The 24,902-nt window shown below is 43.5% G+C and overlaps 1 protein-coding gene across 1 annotated transcript in view; it reads right to left on the minus strand.

Annotated features, from left to right (window-relative positions):
• Positions 1–16,330, minus strand: part of VTN (vitronectin) — a 65,524-nt gene extending 49,194 nt beyond the window's left edge. Inside the window, exons 1-4 of the mRNA XM_075333266.1 lie at positions 16,264–16,330; positions 8,744–8,863; positions 4,747–5,001; positions 4,039–4,178 (exon numbers count right to left, since the gene is read on the minus strand). Coding sequence (XP_075189381.1) covers positions 4,039–4,178; positions 4,747–5,001; positions 8,744–8,863; positions 16,264–16,330 — 582 coding nt within the window. The remainder of the gene's footprint in view (positions 1–4,038; positions 4,179–4,746; positions 5,002–8,743; positions 8,864–16,263) is intronic.
• Positions 16,331–24,902: the final 8,572 nt, after the last annotated feature.

Consider the following 24,902-nt stretch of genomic DNA (forward strand, 5'->3'; position numbering starts at 1 on the left):
GCGCCACGTGTCAGGACTTTGGTAAGTACACAAACTGCTTGTGGCCCTCCGAACTGTTATTGTTTGATGTGGTGAGGCCGATTTCCCTTGTCTTTGGAGACTTATTTGATTATCTTTTTGGACCCATATAGTGGCTGAAGTGCCGGTCCTAGGAGTGACATAGCAATGTGGCATCGGATGGGTGTCTGAACCTCATGGCGGATATGCCGGTTCCATTAAAAGACACCACATTTCCTTTCTAATTCTCCTGATGATTTATGGATTTATTGAAACGCGTTGAGAAAAGGAAAAAGTTTCTATTATATTACATCGGAGTTGTTTGCAAAGAGAACCCGTGGAATACGTGTGGAAGCCACAGGATCTTATTGATGTAGCAACTCCGTATCTTACACCTTCTTGCGGCTGAGGAACACTCACCCTTAATGAAGTGAAGACGGGTGAGATTGTTGCCTTTTATTTCCCTCCTTGCATTACTTACTGAGGGTTATCTAATGCCGACCAATCTATTGCCTATCATTTATTGTCTGTGATAGTATTCTTCTAATACTCCAGATATAGGATATCACAATTGACAATTTTTAGGCGCTATTGCGCTATTTATGTATGTCTGGTCCTTTTATTTTAATATATTTATTAAAAGTTATATTTTAGGCGTATTTAATATTGGTGGATACCAAGCTGTTATACTCTACCTGCGCACCCAGCTACACGTGCAGAGAGCAGGGAGCAGCGCACACCGCTTAGCGCTGGCTCCCTGCTCTCCTAGTTACAGTACACATCGGGTTAATTACCCGATGTGTACTCTGCTACACGTGCAAGGAGCAGGAGCCGGCACTGACAATGTGAGAGCGGCGGAGGCTGGTAACGAAGGTGAATATCGGGTAACCAAGGACAGGGCTTCTTGGTTACCCGATGTTTACCGTGGTTACCAGTGTCCGCAGAAGCCGGCTCCTGCTGCCTGCACATTTAGTTGTTGCTGTCTCGCTGTCACACACAGTGATCTGTGCTGCACAGCGGGAGAGCAACAACTAAAAAATGGTCCAGGCCATTCAGAAACAACCAGCGACCTCACAGCAGGGGCCAGGTTGTTGCTGGATGTCACACACAGCAACATCACTAGCAACATTGCTGCTACGTCACAAAAGTTGTCCATCAGCAGCGATGCTGCTAGCGATGTTGCTTAGTGTGACGGGGCCTTAATCTTCGACTCTGCTCTATTCTTCAAGTCACACATCCAAGCCCTCTTCACTACCTGCCGACTACAACTCAAAAATATATCTCGGATTCATGCATTTCTTAACCAAGAATCAGCAAAAACACTAGTGCATGGCCTCATTATCTCCTGCCTCGACTACTGCAATCTCCTGCTCTGCGGCCTCCCTTCTAACACTATTGCACCCCTCCAATCTATCCTAAACTCTGCTGTCCGATTGTGAGCTCTCGCGGGCAGGGTTCTCTCTCCTCATGTACCAGTCTGTTTTTGTATGGCTCAAGATTATTGTACTTGTTTTTATGTATACACTTTTCACATGTAAAGCGCCATAGAATAAATAGCGCTATAATAATTATTATTAATAATAATAATAATAATAATAGTTTTCTTGGAGTAGTGAAACGTTCAGCTATTACAGAAACAGCATGCACAGTTTTCTTTCTGCAGTGCAAACAGGGAAAAAGAGGACTCTCGTTTTTCCAAGCAGTTGGTGTCCCAAACCAGATGTTGACTCTGCAACTGTCTTACATACACTGATGAGCTAAAGGGTAACAATGCTTTGAACTTTTGACTTTCAGGCTCCATATCTCACTAAATCAAATCAAATCGGCTTTTTTGGCAGGACCAAAATACAATTAGCGTTGCCAAAGTGTTGCTACCATTCACTACAGCTTGGAATGTGAGACGACCTTCATTTTATAGACAATCCTCTTGGCTATCTCATGCATAAATTTGACTTGCAACTATTTAACATATGATTAGTTATGTAGATTCTTGTCATGTAACTGCATTGTTACTGTTTTGCTCCTAAAAATCTAAATTTTAATTTTAATTATTTTGTTAATATTTATAAATCCACCATTGGCTTTCAACACTGTCTGAATCCTTCTGGGTAAATCTTATCCCAGATCTCTTTTTCGGATCCCAAGGTTGATGCATACTGGTCAACTCACTTGGGTATGTATACTGTTTTTTCTTCAACTCTACCCATATGCGTGCTTATCCTTGGGTTGAGGTTTGGGGACTCTGGGTGCCAATCCAGCACCTCTACTTCATTGTCATGAAACCATTTTTTCACCAATCTTGAGGTATGTGGTTGTCCTGCTGGAACACTATGTCGTCCTTTTCTTATTCATAGTACTTGAGTGTACAAAGTAACTCGTCTTGTAGGATACTCAGATACAGCTCAGCATTGAGACCACCATCGATCCTGGTCAAGTATCCAATGCCTTTGACTGTGAAACAATTCTATATCATCACGCTTCCTCCACCGAGCTTGACAGTTCCTTCAATTTCTCGATTCGTTAGCCCCTTTTTCCCTTTTTTCTTCCAGACCTATTTCGACCCATCAGATCCTAGTCTATTGACTTCCAGCTCATTGCTCCAAATCACCTGTTTCCAATCTTCCACTGTCCACTGTTTGTACTTTTTTTGCAAACTTGAGCCGACATTTCTTATGACAATATTGAAGTCGCGATTTATTCACCTTTTTTCAGGCCACCATTTCAGACTTGTGTAACGTGTGTCGCACAGTCTTTGCATGGACGTCTGTAATCTTACTATTATAATACATAGGAGCCGCCTCCACTGCTGTGTTTGTCGTACCAGAGCTGACAGACCTTGAGCCGACTTGTTGACTCTAATATTTTGCTTGGAAGTCCACCTTTTGGCTTTTGAATGGATGGACGGAATTCATTTCATATTCTTCCAACTGTCATGGCACTCACATGATTCAGTTTGGCAATTTTCTTGGCTGAGAGACCGCTATCGATGAGCTGGATGATGCGGTTTCTCCTTTCTTGGGAAATATTCTTCATGGCTACTCCTCTATTCAAACTAGTGACCTTTTGCTTGGGAAACTAATAACACAATGAGCTATTAGGGAATATGAGAACAGGTTGTAATTTATAGCATACAGGAAGAAAAAGATTTTTTTCACCTCCACGAGCAAAACATTAACAATGCAGTGCCATGACAAGAATCTGCATATCTAATAATATGTTAAGTAGTTGCATGTCAAATTTATGTATGACATAGGCAAGATTATTGTCTATAAAATGAAGGTAGTCTCACATTCAAAACTGTCGTAGACGTTGAGATAAAGAGCCTAAGAGTAAAAAGATCAAAACATTGTTACCCTTTTGTTCATCAGTGTATATAGCATGTTCTTTTGATGTCTCAGATAGTAATACTCCTTCAAGTTTTATTAGGCTACTTGGGATTTTTTCCCACTTGGGATTTGTGGCCCTATGAACAGAAGAGCTGGGATGCTACATATTCATAAATCATATAATAAATCTATTTATCACTTGAAACTCTAGTCTCCTAAGACAAAGATTAAAATGTGTGTATAGAGTGGTTCGCAGTACCCAGTACAACTAGTTGGCACATGGCGTGTATATTCTCTATGCATTGAACGCAAAAATTAAAATGTTATGTAGAAAGCTCTTGGGCTCCACCCTGTGGATGTTACAGGCACCTAGAGAGGTATGTAAAGCTTACCTTTCACCAGTTTGAGCATATTAGACTGGCCACATCATAGGATAGTGGCTGCTAAAGAGAATAATACAACGATTTTATTTTTTTTAATTTCTCTTGTGTGCTGTGGAGATATTAACCTGTAAAGTTTAGATTATAATTTATGATAAATCCATGTGGGTGTTAGTAGAGATTCTTCTCTGGCGGCGTGTACTTTTTCTCCTGAATGATGTTGACCAATCAAAAGCATGAGGTCTGATGCAGGAAAAATAAGAACACGACCCCAGAATGTTATGCCAGAATGTTGAGTGCTGGTAAATATTTTTTTAAAAACATGAGTTTCTCACCTTAAATATATAAGTCTTTCCCAGGCAGTTCAAGCGAGTGAATACAGCATCTATTGGGCCTTCTATACCCCATACTTCCTTAATGAGTTTTGGGTATCCATCCAGCGCTCGTTTATCATCAAGTTCATAAAAGTATTTTCCTTTAGGAGATAAAAAAAAGACATATGTATTGAAAATGACATTTTTGGGCATTAGTGACCAAAAAATGTGTTGCAAAAACCATCCCAAATACTTAATTAAAGCACCACTCCAGTGTTTTTTTTTTCAGTGTTGAACTAGTGCTTTAAACCGAAGTCCTCTCCCCCAGGATCTATACTCAACTGCAGCATTTTCATCTTTCTTCAGCACCGCTGGCATCCCCTGGCGCCATCTTGTGACTAACTTCTGAATGGCCAGAAGTCAGGAGTTCCATCACAAGCTCTCAATACAAGTCTAGGAGAGCCAGAACGAGGCCAGAATGATGCTCTCATAGGCTTGTATTAAGTTGTGACCTCCTGGTGTGCTCCATGAAACATTGCAGCAGTTGGCAAGTCAAAAACTGCTGGAGACCAACGGGAGCGATGCTGAAAACAGATGAAGACACAGAAGGGTGTGTATAAGACAAGGGGTTGGGGACTTAGATTTAAAGAACCATTCCAGCGGTAAAAATAAAAGAAATCCTGGAGTGTTGCTTTGAACCCTATTAGTGTTCTGATCATGTCTCCTTACCTCGGAAAGCATAGATAGAACCATTTTTGAAGTTTGTAAAAGCATCAAAGGGTTTCCCACTACATAGTTCTTCGGGGCTCTCTTCTATTACAGATGGCCTTGCAGCGGTCTCTGTTGTCTGTGGCGCTTCAGTAGATTCCACAACCTGATGTACAGTTGTGGTTGACTGAGTCAACTCTGTCGGACCGGTGGTATCACTAAACGTTTCATAGTTGTACTCATCTTCAGGATTGTCAAAAACATCTCCTCGAGTTTCTGAAAAAAAAAAAGAACATACTGTTTACATACGTAACGATTTACCTGTTAACGGTTGTAGCCTTTTCATCTAATGCAGACCTGGGCAAGGGGCGGCCCACGGGCCACATCCGGCCTGCCTGCAGTCTATGACCGGCCCGCCCGTCTTCAGCCGATGCAGTGGAGACGAGCTCCTGTGTTCCGGGCAGGGAGGGATCCTGCAGCTCCGCACAGTGTAGGCAGCGGAACGCAGGAATATGTCCTCTGTTCCCTGCCCGGCACCATTCTCTGTAACACACGCGCACGCTCTGATGTGGTCAGTACTGCGCGGCGTGTGTCATTTCAAAAGTTCCCGCCGGGCAGGAGAAGAAGCTGCACAGCGGGGGCCTTCACGCAGAGAAGCAGCGGTGGGGGCCCCTCGGAGAACAGCATCGGTGCAGCCAGGGCCCGTACAAGAGAAGGAGCAGCTCAGAGGGGGGCCAGTACGGAGGTGCCTGAGGACGGGGACAATAACAAGGGAGAGGTAAGTAGTGACTAATAAGCTGAGGAGGGGACAATGGGGGAGGGGAGGGATGATGACTAATACTGGGGGTGTAGTAGTGTAGTTTTACAGTTGTAGTATATGGTGTTGTGTGTGTATATAGTGGTGTAGTATATAGTGGTGTAGTATATGGGGTGCAGTGATGTAGTTTTATTACAGGTGTAGTATATGGGGTTGTAGTAATGTAGTATATTACAGGTGTATATGGGGGATGTAGTATATTACAGGTGTAGTATATGGGGGTGTAATAATGTAGTATATTACAGGTGTATATGGGGGATGTAGTATATTACAGGTGTAGTATATGGAGGGGGTGTAGTGATGTAGTTTATTACAGGTGTAGTATATGGGGGGTTTAGTATATTACAGGTGTAGTATATGGGGGGTGTAGTGTATTACAGGTGTAGTATATGGGGGGTGTAGTGGTGTAGTATATTACAGGTGTAGTATATGGAGGGGGTGTAGTGATGTAGTATATTACAGGTTTAGTATATGGAGGGGGTGTAGTGATGTAGTATATTGGGTAGAACTGAGTTAATTATATTAGTCCGGCCCTCTAAAACCATCCCAATTTTTCATGTGGCCCCATGGGAAAATTAATTGCCCACCCCTGATCTAATATATAATTGTATAGGTATAGTTAAAAGGAATTTGGTCACGACGGTCTTTGAAAGCTAAATTCAGCCACACCATTATATCTTCCATTTTGTAATACTCGCGGTGCGAGCAAGGGTTAGTGGATCCACTGGACCGAAGGTACTGATCACTGGCCTGGAGGAGAGAACTAGAACAGCTGCAGAGACTTCCCTAAAGCCACAGGAGGTGGTGATAGACACACACTGGTAGGTAGCCGACAGATGACAGCAAGAGGGGATTAACGCAGCTGGTGCCACGGACACAAACAGTGTCTGGTTGTTGTAGCAGCAGCAACGGATCTCATAGGGGCAGCCGGTGTGGATAGTTGCTGCAGCAGCGGATATTGTAGGAGCGGCCGATGTGGATAATTGCAGCATTAGCAGCAGATCTCGTAGTAGCAGCCGCTGTGGATAGTTGTGGCAGTAGCTGTGGATACCGTAGGAGCAACCAGAGAGGATACTCGCAGCAGCGAATATTGTAGGAGCGGCTGGTGTAGGTAGTTGCAGCAGCAGCGGACTTGACATGTGCTGAAACACAGAAAGGAATCAGCAACAGCATAGTAAAAGCAACAGCAGCACAAAGGCACTTGAGAACTAGCAACATATATAACTCGTTGCCCAGGCACCTCCCTTAAGGGGAGAGTGCCTTAAATACCTGATGACTCTCAGTCATGCTGAAAGATTCTTCTGGGTCAGGGCTTACTGGCCCTGACCCAGAAGGGTCGTGTCCATGCGTGAACCCTAAGGGTACTCCCAGGAGGCCTGTGCAGCATGCACATGTCCCAGGAAACAGAAACAGTGACCAGGGATGGAGCAGACACCTTTGGGTGGCAGGCAAGGTGAAAAGTGTTACACATCTGTTACTTCATTCCTGAGAAATCAACAAATGAATTCATATGCCAATTAAGTGGTCTTGGAGTGACAGTGCCCTTCCCAAGCCTCTGTCTCCTGAGGCTGTTTCCTTGCCCAACACCAGACTTTTTACCTCGACTGATAATCACTATCTCTGTGATGTCAGGCAAAGAAAAGAGATATTTTGCTATCAATTAAGCTTGCTGGGGAAATAACCTGAGGAGGCAGAGGCTTGGGAATCCCCCTATCAATCCTAAGCAGTTAACTCATCATCTGCATATGTATTAAAACTCTAATTTCTCAAGACTGCAACAAAATATACAATATATAAAAGAGTTGATGGATTTGGCTTTCAAAGACTTGCATGTTTATATGTGCATTGTGGGGCTAATCTTACTGGCCAATTCCCTATAAGCAGACCCTCAGTCTAGATTCCCTCTAGCTACATTAGCCAGAGAGCACCTAAAGATGCCTAAAACTTGGGGCAAAATGAGTATCTCAACAATAACCAAAATTGTGATGGTGAGATGCTACAGGGGGCATGTGCTGTGTTGGTTGGTTGTTTTGCTGAGTACTTTTTGCTTGACTTAATCACACTTTGGTCACATTGAGTCAAGCAAAAAGTATGTGCAGCCATTTGTTATTCAGGTATTTCCAATGTGGACTCTAGAATTCAACTTTCAACTCTGGCCACTTGCCAGCTGTGTCTAGTAGGTCATCTTATAATAGTACATTATTATAGTGTGACTTAAAAATTAGCAAGGCTCTTTTTATAGGAACTTGACATACAGTTTACTCCTAGAAAATGTATTGCCTGGGGTCTTAAAAATAATACCTCAATGACTAATGCTACTAACAATAAATAGACTATGATCCAAAAATTGAGCCACAAATTTGGCAATTTACAGAATGTTACAAATTTATACATACTTACAATATTTGAATGCCATGCAATACATTTTGTGTGTTCCCATTTTAAACAAATTTTATATACCAAAAAGTAACCAAAATATGTGTAGATATGTATATGGATTATGGGTGCCTGGGCCCATAACCTGTTGCACAGCTTCTAGCTTCCCAGTTGCAAAAGAAAGTTCACAGAGCAGATTACATGGGATAACAAGCTCTTTACTTCACAAAACATGAGGTAAAAATATGCACAGTCATACAGCACTGTACCAGGAAGAGAAACCAAAACCAGGAAGAAACAAGAGACTTTTTACAGTACAGTGAATAAGGATACTTTGCACAACATCATCATCTACTGTTAGATCAGCATAAAGTCCTCCTTCACAGAGATAAAGAAGTCCTCATCTGTTGCATATACCAACACAAAAGACCATTGTTCTTGGTGGTGCATCACAGCCTATTAGTGTGCTTATCTAAAAGGCAATGACCGAAGATCAGTAAAGTTTTACTGATCAGCAGTCCTATTGTGTATATTTGTGAGCTAAAGTAATTTTAAAAAAATTGCGCAATTTAATTTTACGCACTTAATAATAAGTCTTTTAACATAAAGTCAAAACACTTTAAACAAACATTATATGGTATTACAAATGTTGTTGTTCAAATTTCATCCAGCAGAAAAGAAGCCCCCATAAGGCTATGTTGATGGAAAAATAAAACAAAGTTGAAAGAGAAGTAGAAAAAACAGATATGCAAAAAAAATAATTGCCTGGCCATGACGGGGTTAAATTGTCCCTTTTAGAGTGACAGCCTCCTATTAAATTCTTACCTTTTGGTCTGCAGACTGACATGTAGTCATTGCAGCAGCTCCTGTAGTATATGCATAAGTTATCACATTGGCATTTTTTGGCAGCATTAAACCCTTCTAAACATCGACCAACACAGGACTCTGCAATAAGAAGACAGGAAAACTCAAATTCAGATATGTTACAATATGTGAAAAGTGAAGTGATTCAAGTTCACACAACCGTATATCAGTCCGAGTGCGATCCGACAAAGCATTGGATTGCGCTGGGAACAATGTTAGTCTATGGGGCCATGCACATGTCTGAATGTTTCCTTGAACAGAGTTTGTCTGAGGAAGAATTATTGAATGTTCTCAGTGAGAGGAACAAAAGAGAGGAACAAAATTATAATCTTGTGATACCTTTTAATGGCCAACTAAAATAAAATAAAGTGATGTTACAAAACAAGCTTTCGAGACATCTCAGGTCCCTTCATCAGGCATGGTATGAAAAAATATCTGAAGAAACACAAATATATGCACAAACAGAGCAGAGGGATGGCATAATAAAAGACATTTAACTAAACAAACACTGAGCTTAGAAAGTGAATCCTTAATTAGCTTTGATTAGTGGTGTGAGAGTTTTATTGTCCCAATATCCATGGAGGATCAGAGGTCTGGTGAGTCTCTGGAATGACTCCTCAGATTTTGTAATGGGCCATAAATCCTCCTGACAGGTTGGGTCCTGTGTCTTTGTAATGGGCCATAATCTGAGGAAGAAATTACTGCATGCTCCAGTTTGCTCTGATTTTTGGATCGGATGATATCTGAGGGCAGTCTGATATCTGTAGACTGACAGAATGGAGAAGATAGCAACAGAAAAAGAAGTAGGCGATCAAGTAGTCCAAAAATATAAAGATTTTATTAGTGAAGTGGCAAGGGGAGAAAACGGATTACATCACTGCAAACCACTAGATACAATTGCATCAGATATAGGGATGAGAATGTCATCAGACTGCATGATTATCAGTCAAGTGTTGATGGGCCACAAATATATTGCCTGAGGAAAATGCTAATATAGCTATATTTCCAGCATACTCATAGAGATGAAATCAATCCTTAATATAAGGTATACTCTGGGCATGGAATAAAAAAATGAAACACAACGATAGTGTATATAATATCCTTAATTAATCCATGCAGAAAGGATACCAAACATAATATATAGGAAAGAGTACATAAAAAATTACCATACATCTGCTAGCAAAAAACGATATACAACAATTGCAGAGAGGAAAACATATCCACTCCAATAGAATATTAAATAGACTCCTAGGTTTCATAAAGTGTCCCCATATGTTATTAATCAGTGTCAACGCTGAATGATGACAGTAGGTGGAAAATAAAAAACAACATAGTATCAAGGCTGCAAGGAGATGATCACAAAATCAATGATCAATCAATAAGGATACACTATTTGCAGCAAAGACATCCAATCTTCAGAAATATGTCAATATGTCTTCATAAATATGTCCACAATTAGACACCAAGAAAGAAAAGGTGCCATCATATACTGATATTCAGCATGGACACTGATCACAAACACAATGAATGGAAAATGAGGGCAGAATATGCTATAATGCCAGGGCTGTGAAACTACTCATAATCACATATATGAAAAAAACATATAGCAGAAAGGAAGCGGAGTCAGGCAAAGCAGGCGATCATCAACAAAAAATATAACATTACCTAGATATTGGTGGATGCAGTGTAAATGCGCCCGATGCGCATTTCGGTATGAACCTTCGTCAGGGGGCGTGTAGAATGGAGAAGATGAAGACATGTTTTTCCCTATCTTCTCTTATCCAAGAGAATCGGAGCTATGAGGTAGTGCAGATAACCGATTTTTTTCATGGACAGAAGCTGTTTTTTAAAAATATATGTAGTATGCCCACCCGCTCCATGAGAATCCTGACAGCGTGCACACTGCACGCTGTGAGGATTCACAAGTCTGCAGTCACAAAGTGTGACTGCAGACTTTAACCCCTAGCCGGGACAACCAGTTTTCAGATCCAAGTCAAAAGGGGAGCTAATGCTGTAATCATGAAGCCAGCCAGTCCTTGGCAGTGGTGTGGAGAAGCCGCCCGGGACTCGCTTGACTGATTATTCTCTTGTGCGGCTCAGTCACCAGTGGCTTTTAAACAATTGTTTCTCTGAAACACTGCAGTGTTTCAGAATTAAGCATGTAGAGCTTAAATAATACAGCTGGTGATGGATCGCACAGCATGTGTCAGCTGTCAGGTTCCTGTTAAGTTCCTTTCCGGTGTATTCTGCTCTGGACAGAATTACATTTGGTAGACTGTTAGATTGGGTGCACACGATCAGGGCACGCTGCCTCCTGGACCTTCAGTATTCTCCGCAGGAGACTGAAGCAGCCTGTGCACACGATCAGGGTTTGGGGCCCTGCAGACTTTGTGTTCTCCCACAGCATAAACTGACATGGTGTGGCTCAGAAAGCCGCGCCGCAGGTCAGTTTATGCTGTGGAGAAAAGAAGCACAGTATGCATGGGATTTCTTTAAGTTACTTCCATTGTGCTTTTACTGTACAACGCAGCATTTGGGACGCAGCGAAAACACTCTGAGTCCAAAACGCTGCTATTAGCTATTACTGATCGTGGGCACACAGCCTTATTATTTTCCTGGGTAGAGATTCCCCATCATGTTCAGAAATGTAACAAGCCCATCACAGTCATATTTTTGGGACGTTCTTTTCGCCATGGTGACATTTTATTATCTTAACATTTAACAGTGAAATCTGATCCAAAGCCCTTTGACCGTCATGGCCTTGTTTGGTTCAATCACATGCTTATTTGCAGTTTCTACACAACTGTTGACTCTGGGAAGGTCAATGCCCCATGTTATTCCGTTAAAAAAAGGAATGAGATTTTTTTCTATATCCTTAATTATGGAACTGTGAAATAAGTATTAAATAATATCAATAATAATAACAACAGTGAAAGACAAAAGTAAATCACATTGTTTTATGTAAGAAAACAGTAGCTCATTATTTTACAACCAATTTTGTATTGTTTAAAACGTATCCAGTATAAAAAATAGCTTCCTGGTAAATGTTATTGTTAAAAAAATGAAAAAACTATCCCACTCAATATCCCACTAGTTGCTGTGTAGAAAGGCCACTATGGTTTACATTGGAAGGGCTTATGCAGATAACCATATTTTTGGTCTGAGTGCTATCTGTCAAAATATTGGATTGCATTCAGACCAATGTTATTTAAAGGGAACCTGTCAGGTGCAATATGCACCCAGATCCACGAGCAGTTCTGGGTGCATATTACTAATCCCTGCCTAACCGTCCCTGTATACACTAGCATTAATAAAGTGATCTTTAGAAAAAGTATTTCTAAAGATCTTTTATCATATGCTAATGAGCGCAGGGACTGGTCCCAAGGGTGTTGCTTCCCTTGCTAGTCAGCCCCATTAGCATGTTAGTAATCCCACAGGGGCGTGGTAACATGCTAATTAATACGCAGCGTCACAGGATGATCTCACTCACTTCTCCGCCGCCATCGTCGCCTGATGCTGGATTTCGGCTCAGTGCGCATGACCCTGGAGTTTGGGTTATGCACACTATGAAGCCAAGTGTACGCGTACTGGATTCAAACTGAAGTAGTGCGCATGACCGCACTACTGATCCGAAATCCAGCGTTGGGCGGCGATGGCAGCAGAAAGGTGAGTGAGATCATCCTGTGACGCTGTGCATTCATTAGCATCTTAGCACGCCCCTGTGAGAGAACTGCTCCTGGTTCTGGGTGCATACTGGACCTGACAGGTTCCCTTTAATGAGGCAGTGCACATGTCTGATTTGTTATTTAATGAGGCAGTGCACATGTCTGATTTGTTATTTAATGAGGCAGTGCACATGTCTGATTTGTTATTTAATGAGGCAGTGCATATGTCTGATTAGTTATTTAATGAGGCAGTGCATATGTCTGATTAGTTATTTAATGAGGCAGTGCACATGTCTGATTTGTTATTTAATGAGGCAGTGCATATGTCTGATTAGTTATTTAATGAGGCAGTGCACATGTCTGATTTGTTATTTAATGAGGCCGTGCATATGTCTGATTAGTTATTTAATGAGGCAGTGCACATGTCTGATTTGTTATTTAATGAGGCAGTGCACATGTCTGATTTGTTATTTAATGAGGCAGTGCATATGTCTGATTAGTTATTTAATGAGGCAGTGCACATGTCTGATTTGTTATTTAATGAGGCAGTGCACATGTCTGATTTGTTATTTAATGAGGCAGTGCACATGTCTGATTTGTTATTTAATGAGGCAGTGCACATGTCTGATTTGTTATTTAATGAGGCAGTGCACATGTCTGATTTGTTATTTAATGAGGCAGTGCATATGTCTGATTAGTTATTTAATGAGGCAGTGCACATGTCTGATTTGTTATTTAATGAGGCAGTGCACATGTCTGATTTGTTATTTAATGAGGCAGTGCACATGTCTGATTTGTTATTTAATGAGGCAGTGCACATGTCTGATTTGTTATTTAATGAGGCAGTGCATATGTCTGATTAGTTATTTAATGAGGCCGTGCATATGTCTGATTTGTTATTTAATGAGGCCGTGCATATGTCTGATTTGTTATTTAATGAGGCAGTGCACATGTCTGATTTGTTATTTAATGAGGCAGTGCACATGTCTGATTTGTTATTTAATGAGGCCGTGCATATGTCTGATTAGTTATTTAATGAGGCAGTGCACATGTCTGATTTGTTATTTAATGAGGCAGTGCATATGTCTGATTAGTTATTTAATGAGGCAGTGCACATGTCTGATTTGTTATTTAATGAGGCAGTGCACATGTCTGATTTGTTATTTAATGAGGCAGTGCATATGTCTGATTAGTTATTTAATGAGGCAGTGCACATGTCTGATTTGTTATTTAATGAGGCAGTGCACATGTCTGATTTGCTATTTAATGAGGCAGTGCACATGTCTGATTTGTTATTTAATGAGGCAGTGCACATGTCTGATTTGTTATTTAATGAGGCAGTGCACATGTCTGATTTGTTATTTAATGAGGCAGTGCACATGTCTGATTAGTTATTTAATGAGGCAGTGCATATGTCTGATTAGTTATTTAATGAGGCAGTGCACATGTCTGATTTGTTATTTAATGAGGCAGTGCACATGTCTGATTTGCTATTTAATGAGGCAGTGCACATGTCTGATTTGTTATTTAATGAGGCAGTGCACATGTCTGATTTGTTATTTAATGAGGCAGTGCACATGTCTGATTTGTTATTTAATGAGGCAGTGCACATGTCTGATTTGTTATTTAATGAGGCAGTGCATATGTCTGATTAGTTATTTAATGAGGCAGTGCATATGTCTGATTTGTTATTTAATGAGGCAGTGCACATGTCTGATTTGTTATTTAATGAGGCAGTGCACATGTCTGATTTGTTATTTAATGAGGCAGTGCATATGTCTGATTTGTTATTTAATGAGGCAGTGCACATGTCTGATTTGTTATTTAATGAGGCAGTGCACATGTCTGATTTGTTATTTAATGAGGCAGTGCACATGTCTGATTTGTTATTTAATGAGGCAGTGCATATGTCTGATTTGTTATTTAATGAGGCAGTGCACATGTCTGATTTGTTATTTAATGAGGCAGTGCATATGTCTGATTCTTTTCTTGAGCCAATTAGTCGGAGGAAACAAATCGCAGCATCCATGATTTGCCTCTGAGAAACAGTTTGCACTTGGCCATTCAAGTCTATGGATCCGTGAAAAAATACATAATGGAAAAATGGAAACTTTTTTTTTATTCTCCACCTCTGAGAACACGGATCCTACTCTGATCAAAGTCTGATTAGCATAATTGGACCGTATTTCTCGGAAGGAGAAAACACGGTTCTGTAAGCCCCTAACTTGAACCCTGTGGTTAGTTTTTTATTTTAAAAAATCTATTTATGCATCGGGAAGTAAACAGCTTATCTTTCAAATAATATGTTTAGTAAAATAAATGAAATAATTATATTCAAATTTCATATTGAGGAGATGCTCACCATGTACAATGGCATTCTTCTCAAATCAAAGATGGGGAGACTGAGCAGAGAAATAGCACATGCTTAGCACATTTAAACACTTAAATGGAATCTGTCACCAGGTTTTTGCTACCCCATCTGAGAGCAGCATAATGTAGAGACAGAGACCCTTATTCCAGCGATGTGTCACTTACTGAGCTGTTTGCTGTCATTTTGATCAAATCAATGTTTTCTCTGCTGCAGATCTAGCAGTTATACAGAGCTAATGAATATGCTGTACTACCTGTCAGCAGGCTAAGTAGTCCTCTAATGATAATCTACTGCTGATTTTATCAAAACTACACTAAGCAGCCCAGTAAGTGACACATCGCTGGAATCAGGATCTCCACCCCTATGTTATGCTGCTCTCAGATTAGATGGCAAAAACCTGATGATTCCCTTTAATGCTCATTCAGATGCTAGTGTTTCTTGTATAAGTTCTGTGTTTTTTTACAGAGAAAACACGACTGTTCAGATGTCCGTGTATTTTTGCTCACCGAGTGGTCTGCACAAAATCAAGGAGACTCATCCGACTTTGATCTGGGTTTTGGATCAATCCATGTGCTGTCCATTTTTTATGAACTCTATGATATGAGAATGATGAGAAACTGCCATCATTTTTTTCATCCAAGATAAACTGATGAAATTCTGCCAAAACTAACTATGATACTTTGACCCGTTTTCTCATACAAGAAAATCACTGACGTCTGAATGAACCATAAGGGCTGATCTTGGATCGCAATGCATGGATTGACCCCTCATCTCCCGAACCGAGTGTGACAGCCTTATACTGTAGAAATATATGAAGCTGTCACACTTAGGTCAGCAGACGCATGGCCTGTCAATGCATTGCGATCCGAGATTAAACTGATGATCAAGGACATGTAAATGAGCGCAAAGTTAAAGATCATAGTAGAGGTAGTCCCTTCCCAAACTGTAGCTGCTCCAGTGTTATGTGGTTTGGTAAACATTACTCCTGTTATTTTTATACATTGTCAGCCATTTACAAAAATGAGCTTAAGGGTGAGTGCACACGATCAGTGTCAGCCCTACTGCGGAGACTCAAGTGAATGCAGCGTCCGTGCCCACGATTAGGGTTGTGGGAACTGCAGACTTTTGCTATGTTCTCCCCTCAGAGAACACTTCCGTCTCCACAAGCATAAATTGATATGATGTGGCTCCGCAAACCGTGCCGCATGTCAGTTTACGCTGCAGAGAAAAGAAGCACAGTGGGCATGGGATTGCTATCAATCCCATCCATTGTGCTTTTACTGTACAACGCAGCGTCTTGGAGGCAGTGGATATAGGCTGGCTGCAAAACGTTGCTAATCCTGATCTCGGGAACCCGGCCTAAAACCTCTTTAAGGAGAACTTACTAAACTAAAGCTACAGCCATACATGTAGATATACACAACCATATTTCTATGTCCACCTACCTTCTGCAGCCTGGACAATCCATGCTGCCCCCAAGAGCAGGAGAGCAGAGAGCCGCGGAGCTCTCATCACTGGACTGGACACTTCATCTACGAGGTGCTCTCTGACCTCTGGTTTTATCTGCATCTCTGTTTGACATTTCATCACTTTTGTTTGCGCACATCCACAAATGAAAACATTTTTCTCTACTTCCCTCCACCTCCGCCATGCCTCTGTATTCTTGGTATCCAGGAATCCTTTCCAGGGCCTAAAACACACTTCCGCATTAAAAACGTATGTGTCTCTCGTTCCGTGTGTACGTGTGGAATGTCCGTATTGGCATAAAATACATACGTGTGCTGTCCGTTTTTTTAGAACCGTATTTTACCACTAATAACCTTGTTAGCCCATCATGATGTGCTCCAGTTGTGTTTAATTGGACAATTAACTTCCCAATTTAGTTTTTTAGGTTAAAAACCCTGTGAAATCAATGCTTTTGGGCTCTTTATCACATCATACACACTCCAACATGTCTCTCCCCAATGAAGCAACCTTGTATTTGCTGTGGTTGATATCTCGGAGATTTGGGGTTAGGCGACATGATTGAAGAAGAGCCAGCACAGGAGAAAAGGATGTGGATTCACCCCCTTGTGAAGCTCAGGAAAACACATGGGCATTTTAATATTCTGTATGCCGAAATGCGGAATTTCCTGCAACATGATGTAGGGGCAAAAACACTGATTTCAGAGATGTGCCACTTTATTTACTGGATGCATAATCACAATTATCACTACTGCAGTTCTAGCAAAGCTCGGAATGCTGAGCTGTATCTAACCCCATCCACACCACTGATTAGCAGTTTTGTGTCAATATGCAGTATACAGAGAAAACTGCCAATCAGTGCTGAGCGGTGGTTGGCCCAGGAGGCATGAGTCTTTTGCGATAATCTTCTGCACATAAAACACAGATTTAATTAAAGTAGCAAAAAACAGCCTAGTAAGTGACAAATATTTTACCTGGAATCAGGGTCTCTGACCCTATATTAACCCCTTCAGCCCCCAGCCTATTTTGACCTTACTGACCTCGCCATTTTGCGCAATTCTGACCAGTGTCCCTTTAAGAGGTTATAACTCTGCAACGCTTCAACGGATCCTAGCGATTCTGACATTGTTTTTTTGTGACATATTGTACTTCATGAAAGTGGTAAATTTAGGCCGATATTTTTTTGCATTCATTTTTGAAAATTTCGGAAATTTGGCGAAAAATTAGAAAATTGCGCAATTTTCAAAATTTGAAAATTTATGCCCATAAATCTGAGAAATATGTCACACAAAATAGTTACTAAATAAAATTTCCCACATGTCTACTTTACACCAGCGCAATTTTCAAAACAATTTTTTTTTTTTGGTTAGGAAGTTAGAAGGGGTCAAAGTTCATCAGCAATTTCTCATTTTTCCAACAAAATTTACAAAAAACTTTTTTTAGGAACCACATCACATTTGAAGTGACTTTGAGAGGCCTAAGGGACAAAAAATACCCAAAAGTGACCCCATTCTAAAAACGGCACCCCTCAGGCTACTCAAAACCACATCCAAGAAATGTATTACCCCTTTAGGTGCTTCACAGGAGTCAAAGCAATGTGGAAGGAAAAAATGAAAATTTACTTTTTTACACAAAAATGTTACTTTAGCCATAAAATTTAGCATTTTCACAAGGTTATCAGGAAAAATTACACCATAAAATTTATTGTGCAATTTCTCCTGAATACACCGATACCTCATATGTGGTGGAAATCACTTGTTTGGGTGCACGGCGGGGCTCGGAAGGCAAGAAGCGCCATTTAACTTTTCAAACGCAAAATTGTCTGGAATCGTAAGGGGACGCCATGTTGCGTTTGGAGACCCCATGAGGTACTTAAACAATGGAGCTCCCGCACAAGTTACCCCATTTTGGAAACTAGACCCCTCATGGAATTTTTTTTAGATGTTTAGTGAGATCTTTGAACCCCTGGGGGCTTCACAGAAGTTTATAACGTTGAACCGTGAAAATATTTTTTTTTTTTTACCAAAAATTGTTACTTCAACCAGGTAGATTTTTTTCACAAGGGTATCAGGAAAAATTACACCATAAAATGTATTGTGCAATTTCTCCTGGGTACACCGATACCTCATATGTGGTGGAAATCAAGTGTTTGGGTGCAAAGCAGGGCTCGGAAGGCAAGGAGCGCTATTTGACTTTTGGAGCTAATTTTCCATTCAAAAAGTCAAATGGCGCTCCTTCCCTTCCGAGCCCTGGCATGCACCCAAAGAGTGGTTTATGACCACATATGAGGTATCTATGTACCCAGGAGAAATTTCCCAACAAATTTTATGATCCATTTTATCCTGTTTCCCATGTGAAAATGAAAAAAATTGAGGCTAAAAGAAAATTTGTGAAAAAAAAGTATTTTTTCATTTTTACAGATCAATTTGTGAAGCACCTGGAGGTTCAAAGTACTCACTATGCATCTAGATAAGTTCCTTGGGAGGTCTAGTTTCCAAAATGGGGTCACTCCTGGGGGAGCACCAATGTGTAGGCACACAGGGGCTCTCCATACGCGACATGGTGTCTTGCTAACAATTTGAATGGATAATTAGCACCAATTATTTACGGACACCATGTGGCGTATGGAGAGTATGTAGTGTATGTCAAGGTTGGTGTGTGTGCGTGTAGTGTAGTATACATCAGGTTGGTGTGTGTGGGGTTTACCACACAGAAATCAACCTGACGTACACTGCACCCCGCACCAAACTAACATACACTACACCCCACACACCAACCTGACTTAGTGTATGTTAGGTTGGTGTGTGGTGTATGTCAGGATGGTGTGTGTGGTGTATACTACACCACACATACCATCCTGACGTACACTACACCACACACATAAACCTGACCTACACTACACCACATACCAACCTGACGTAGTGTATGTCAGGTTGGTATGTGGTGTAGTGTAGGTCAAGTTGATGTGTGTGTGTGGTGTAGTGTACGTCAGGTTGGTATGTGTGGTGCAGTATACACCACACACACACCATCCTGACATGCACCACACACCAACCTAACATACACTAAGTCAGGTTGGTGTGCAGTGTGGTAGTGTACGTCAGGTTGGTGTGTGTCAGGTTGATATGTATGGTGTAGTATACACCACACACACACACACACACACACACACTACCTGATGTACACTACAACACTCACACACCAACCTGACGTACACTATACCACGCCACATACCAACCTGACGTAGTGTATTTCAAGTTAGTGTGGTGTAATGTACGTCAGTTTGGTGTGTGTGGTTTAGTGCACTAGTGCTAGGTTGGGGGTTACTCACACTTTACTGTGGGTCTTCCTCCATGGCCTCCTGCTCTCCTCCCAGCCTCCAGCTTCTTCTCCTCCCGGCCTCCAGCTTCTTCTCCTCTCGGCCTCCGGCTTCTTCTCCTCTCGGCCTCCGGCTTCTTCTCCTCCCGGCCTCCGGCTCTTCTCCTCCCGGCCTCCGGCTCTTCTCCTCCCGGCCTCCGGATGATTTCTTGTCCTGCGACGTAGAGTCTGTGTCACTGGAGGAGGAAGAGTGGGAGAAATAGAGAAAAGTGGGACCCTCTCCCTCACTATCAGCTACGGAGGGACGGACAGGACATTTGTGTGTGCGTGTGCAAAAAATCCCAAAACCCTAAACTTTATTTTAGTGTGCGTGTGTATGTACAAGTGTTTGGTGAAACTTTCTACTGCAGGAGGGGGCTGAGGAGATGCAGGAGCCAGCAGGGGCCGTAATCACTGTGGCGCAATCTACGGGGCGCAGGCGGACGCAATCACAGGGGACGTAATCACAGGGATGCAATCACAGGCGCGTAATTACCGGGGCACAGGGGGACACATAATCACAGGGGCGCAATTGCAGGGACGCATAATCACAGGGGCGTAATCACTGGGGCGCAGGGGGACACAATTGCAGGGATGCAATCGCAGGGGAGCGCAGTCGCAGGTGAGCGCAGGGGCGCAGGAGGAGCGCAATCGCAGGAGGAGCGCAATCGCAGGAGGAGCGCAATCGCAGGGGCGCAATCGCAGGGACGCAGGGGGACGCAATCGCAGGGATGCAGGGGGACACAATCGCAGGGATGCAGGGGGATGCAATCGCAGGGACACAATCGCAGGGACGCAGGGGGTGCAATCGCAGGGACGCAGGGGGCGTAATCGCAGGGACGCAATCGCAGGGACGCAGGGGACACAATCGCAGGGACGCAGAGGGACGCAATCGCAGGGCCGCAGGGGGCGCAATCGCAGGGACACAATCGCAGGGATGCAGGGGGACGCAATCACAGGGACACAATCACAGGGACGCAGGGGGATGCAATCGCAGGGACACAATAGCAGGGATGCAATCGCAGGGACGCAGGAGGTGTAATCGTAGGGACGCAATCGCAGGGGGCGCAATCGCAGGGACACAATCGCAGGGACGCAGCAGAACGCAATCGCAGGGACGCAATCGCAGGGACACAGGGGGATACAATCGCAGGGACACAATCACAGGGACGCAATCACAGGGACGCAATCGCAGGGACGCAGGGGGTGCAATCGCAGGGACACAATCGCAGGGACGCAGGGGGACGCAATCGCGGGGACGCAATCGCAGGGACACAGGGGGAGGCAATCGTGGGGCCGCAGGTGGGGCGCAATCGCAGGGGTGCAGTTCGCAGGTGGGGCGATCGCAGGGGAGCGCAATCGCTGGGGAGCGCAATCGCTGGGGAGCGCAATCGCGAAGGTGGGACGCAATCGCAGGGGCGCAGGTGGGACGCAATCGCAGGGGCGCAGGGGGGTCCGGGTGATCACCCCCCTGCTGCCCAGTGATCACCCCCTGCTGCCCAGTGATCACCCCCCTGCTGCCCAGTGATCGGCCCCCTGCTGCCCAGTGATCGGCCCCCTGCTGCCCAGTGATCGGCCCACTGCTGCCCAGTGATCGGCCCCCTGCTGCCCAGTGATCGGCCCCCTGCTGCCCAGTGATCGGCCCCTTGCTGCCCAGTGATCGGCCCCCTGCTGCCCAGTGATCGGCCCCCTGCTGCCCAGTGATCACCAGGGCGGGGGATTGATCACTGGCAGCAGCAGCAGTCACTCACACCAGCTGGGTGTCAGAAGCAGGACACCGGTGGAGAGTGATCACAGGAAGCGGAGGTCGGGGAAGGCAGTGGAGGTCAGTGTGGGTTGGGGGGGGTAGAATCGGACGGCGGGGGGAGCGGAGGTCGGGGTGGGGGTGGGATTGGACAACGGGGGGGAACGGAAGACAGTGGGGGGGGGACGGAAGACAGCAGAGGGGAGCGCGGAACAGCACAGAAGTGAGGGGGAAGACAGGACAGAAACGAAGGGAAAGACAGCAAAGAGGGGAGAAAAACTTACCGGATGGTGATCGGTGGCAGCAGATCGCGGTGGCAGCAGATCGCGGTGGCAGCGGCAGCAGGTGACCATCCTCTTCAGCATCACAGTCCACGGTCAGGATGAAGCTGAAGGGGGGGGCACCCACTGGTCACATCGCTCCTCCACATCTTATTGGAGGGATAGCGTCACATGGACGCTACCTCCAATCAGATGGGGGGGCATTACACGGAGCTCTCCCTGCTCCAGCCAATGGCTGATGATATTGCATCATCAGCCATGGCTGGAGTGTAGTATTTCACCAAGTTTCATTGGTGAAATATTACAATCGTTCTGATTGAATGTGAAAGTGAAAGTGACACTTTCAAAAGCCAAGCAGAGCGATCGTAGCCACGGGGGGGGGGGGCAAAGCCACCCCCCTGGGCTCAACTACAAGTCCTTATGTACCTGCAGCGCTGGTGACATTTCAGTAAACCCAGTCACCAGCGCTGCAGGAACGGAAACCCGCCATGACGCATACGGTGTGTCAAAGGTCGGGAAGGCACAAGGTTTCATGACGCATATGGTGCGTCAAAGGTCAGGAAGGGATCTGCTTTCAGATTACATAGCAAAAACCTGTTGACAGATTCCTTTTAAACTATGCCTGATGAATGCTTAATTTTTGTTACCTTATTTTCAGCTAAGTACTTAAAGGTATAAGCTAATGAGGACCCACAATCTTGATTTTTTTCTATCTGGTGACTAAAGCCCCCGTCACACATAGCGAGATCGCTGAAACGTCACAGGTCACTGTCACTGTGTGTGACAAGCAGCAGAGAGCGGGCCCCTGCTGCGAGGTCGCTGATCGTGACACAACGATCAGGACCATTTTTTGCTTGTTGGTCTCCCGCTGTGCAGCACGTTTCGGCGTGTTTGACGGCGAGAGACCAACGAGTGCCGCCGGTTCTGAGTGTGCAGGGAGCCATTGTTACACGGGTCGCTGGTCGCTGTGGAGATCTGCCTGATTGACAGCTCAACAGCGACCATGTAGCGACATTCCAGTGATCCCTGCCAGGTCGGATCACTGGTGGGATCACTGGTACGTCGCTATGTGTAACGGGACCCTAAGGCTGAGCTCACATGTCCTGTAATCATCCTGCAGAGATCCATTCTCCATAGACTCCAATGTTAAAAATACAGATATCAGTTATTTAACAACGGACAAAAAAGTTGTGATTGCAAAAATTTGGCCCAGCCGATCTCTGCAGGATCCGTCCTAATGGATATGTGAACTCAGCCTTACACGATACACATACGGTATATTGTTCCTGTAGTTTTGATAGTCAGTATAAATAGGAAAGGGAGATATCACCACTATTACTAGCATGGCTACAAACATATACAGAAAATTGCTTAGCAAACTATAAGATTATATAAGTATTTATTTTCCGGATAGACTTCAGATTTTGTAATTTCCCTTTCATGCCTATTTCATTTTGCCTCCCTTTACTCTCTGTATTCTCAATACTCTAAATATTTGAAGCAATAATCATATAGATGTCACTGGCCAGAAAGAAAATTATTGGAATTGTTTGTGCCATTGCTGCTTCTCACATATATAATTCTGTAGCATGTGCCAATATTTCCAGCTCCATGCAAGACTCAGTTTTTATGCCTTGCAATCGACCAGATAAGAAATAGCTTCAATCTCTTTCATTAGCTCTGCCATATTTCTCTAATAAGCCATTAAGTATTACTATGGAGAAGGGGTTAAAATTGCAGAAATGTTCTGATATGGAAAAGTTTCCAAGCTGGAACCCTGGAGGAATCATAATCTGGAACATTAACATCAGAGCAAAATCAATGATCATTTTAAAACACAGAAAAGGGAAGAAGATGAGGAGGAGGAGATCTGCGAGTGTCGCCCATAGCAAATATTACTACAATAATGATGTGCACTTATAATGCATTTTTTTTTCCAATTGAAAGTTTTATTGAATTTTAAAAGCATACATTGAGAAAACATAGATCCCTGTTGTAACGAATGACGCGAATCAAAAGTCTAAGTGACATAACACATTCGCAAACTTCATAACAAAATATAGATGATTAATATAATGCTTGGGTAGTCATTTTAAATCTCAGAAAACACTAAAACAAAAAAGGAGAGATTAAGAAAAGGGCAGTCACCATGAGTAGAAAAGAAAGAATGAGTCCGGAAAGGAGGAAGGAAGATAAAGAGTAGAGAGTGTTGGCCGAGTCTAATGCATTGTCCGTTGTACCAAAACTTGTCATAGGGATGCTGTATATTGTCTGAAAGGGATATAGCCAAGGTGCCTAACTTCCGGAGATTAAATTAGTTCAAGAAATTTTTTGCCCGAAAGGAATGAGTCCCATTGAAACCATTTAGTGGCCGTCTCTACCGTCTGTCCATGCGACTGGGCCATCACCATTTCCATGCGGTGGATCACGTTCACCTCCATTACCCACTCATCTAGCGTAGGGGGGGCAGGGTCTTTCCAGCGCCGCGGAACCACCGTCTTGGCTGCTTGAAGGAGGTAACCCAAGAGGGATTTTTTATAGGCCTTTTCCGAAACGTTAAAGATGTACAAAAGGACTGCCTCCGGACGGCTAGGGACTGTGACCCCGGTGACCTCCTGTATGGCTGCCAACACTTTGTTCCAAAAGACCGCCAAACTCGGGCAGTGCCACCAGATGTGGGACATGGTACCCCCATGTGCTCCACAACGCCAACAGGTATCAGGTACTTCGGGACACCACGCATGGAGTGACGTTGGGACCCTGTACCACCTGGAAAGTATTTTATAGCTGGTTTCTTGCATCCTGGTGGCGACCACGGATCTGTGGGTCAGACGGAAACAGCGTTCCCACTGATTCCTTGGGAACGTCTGATTGAGCTCTACCTCCCATGCCGCGCAAAAGCGAGGGAGAGATACATCTGCCTTGCTAGTTATGATCTTGTAAATTTTTGATATGGCGTGACGTGTATTAGTAGGCCCAGTACAAAGGTTTTCAAAAGGCGTTATGGGAGAGGGGTGAGCCACGACAATGTTCTGCGAGACTATGAAATGTTTGAGTTGGGCATATTCAAAGTGGAACCGCATTTTGAAATTACGATTTTCCACAATCTGCAGTAGTGGTAGGAGAGAACCCCTCGGGGCCACCTGGTTCAGTCTTAGGGGGCTCTGTTTCGTACTACCCAGAAAATTGTTGGATGATGCCCCCGGTAAAAACTCTGGGTTATCGGTTAATGGCATGA

This window comes from Anomaloglossus baeobatrachus, chromosome 2, assembly GCF_048569485.1.
Source record: "Anomaloglossus baeobatrachus isolate aAnoBae1 chromosome 2, aAnoBae1.hap1, whole genome shotgun sequence".
NCBI lineage: Eukaryota > Metazoa > Chordata > Amphibia > Anura > Aromobatidae > Anomaloglossus > Anomaloglossus baeobatrachus.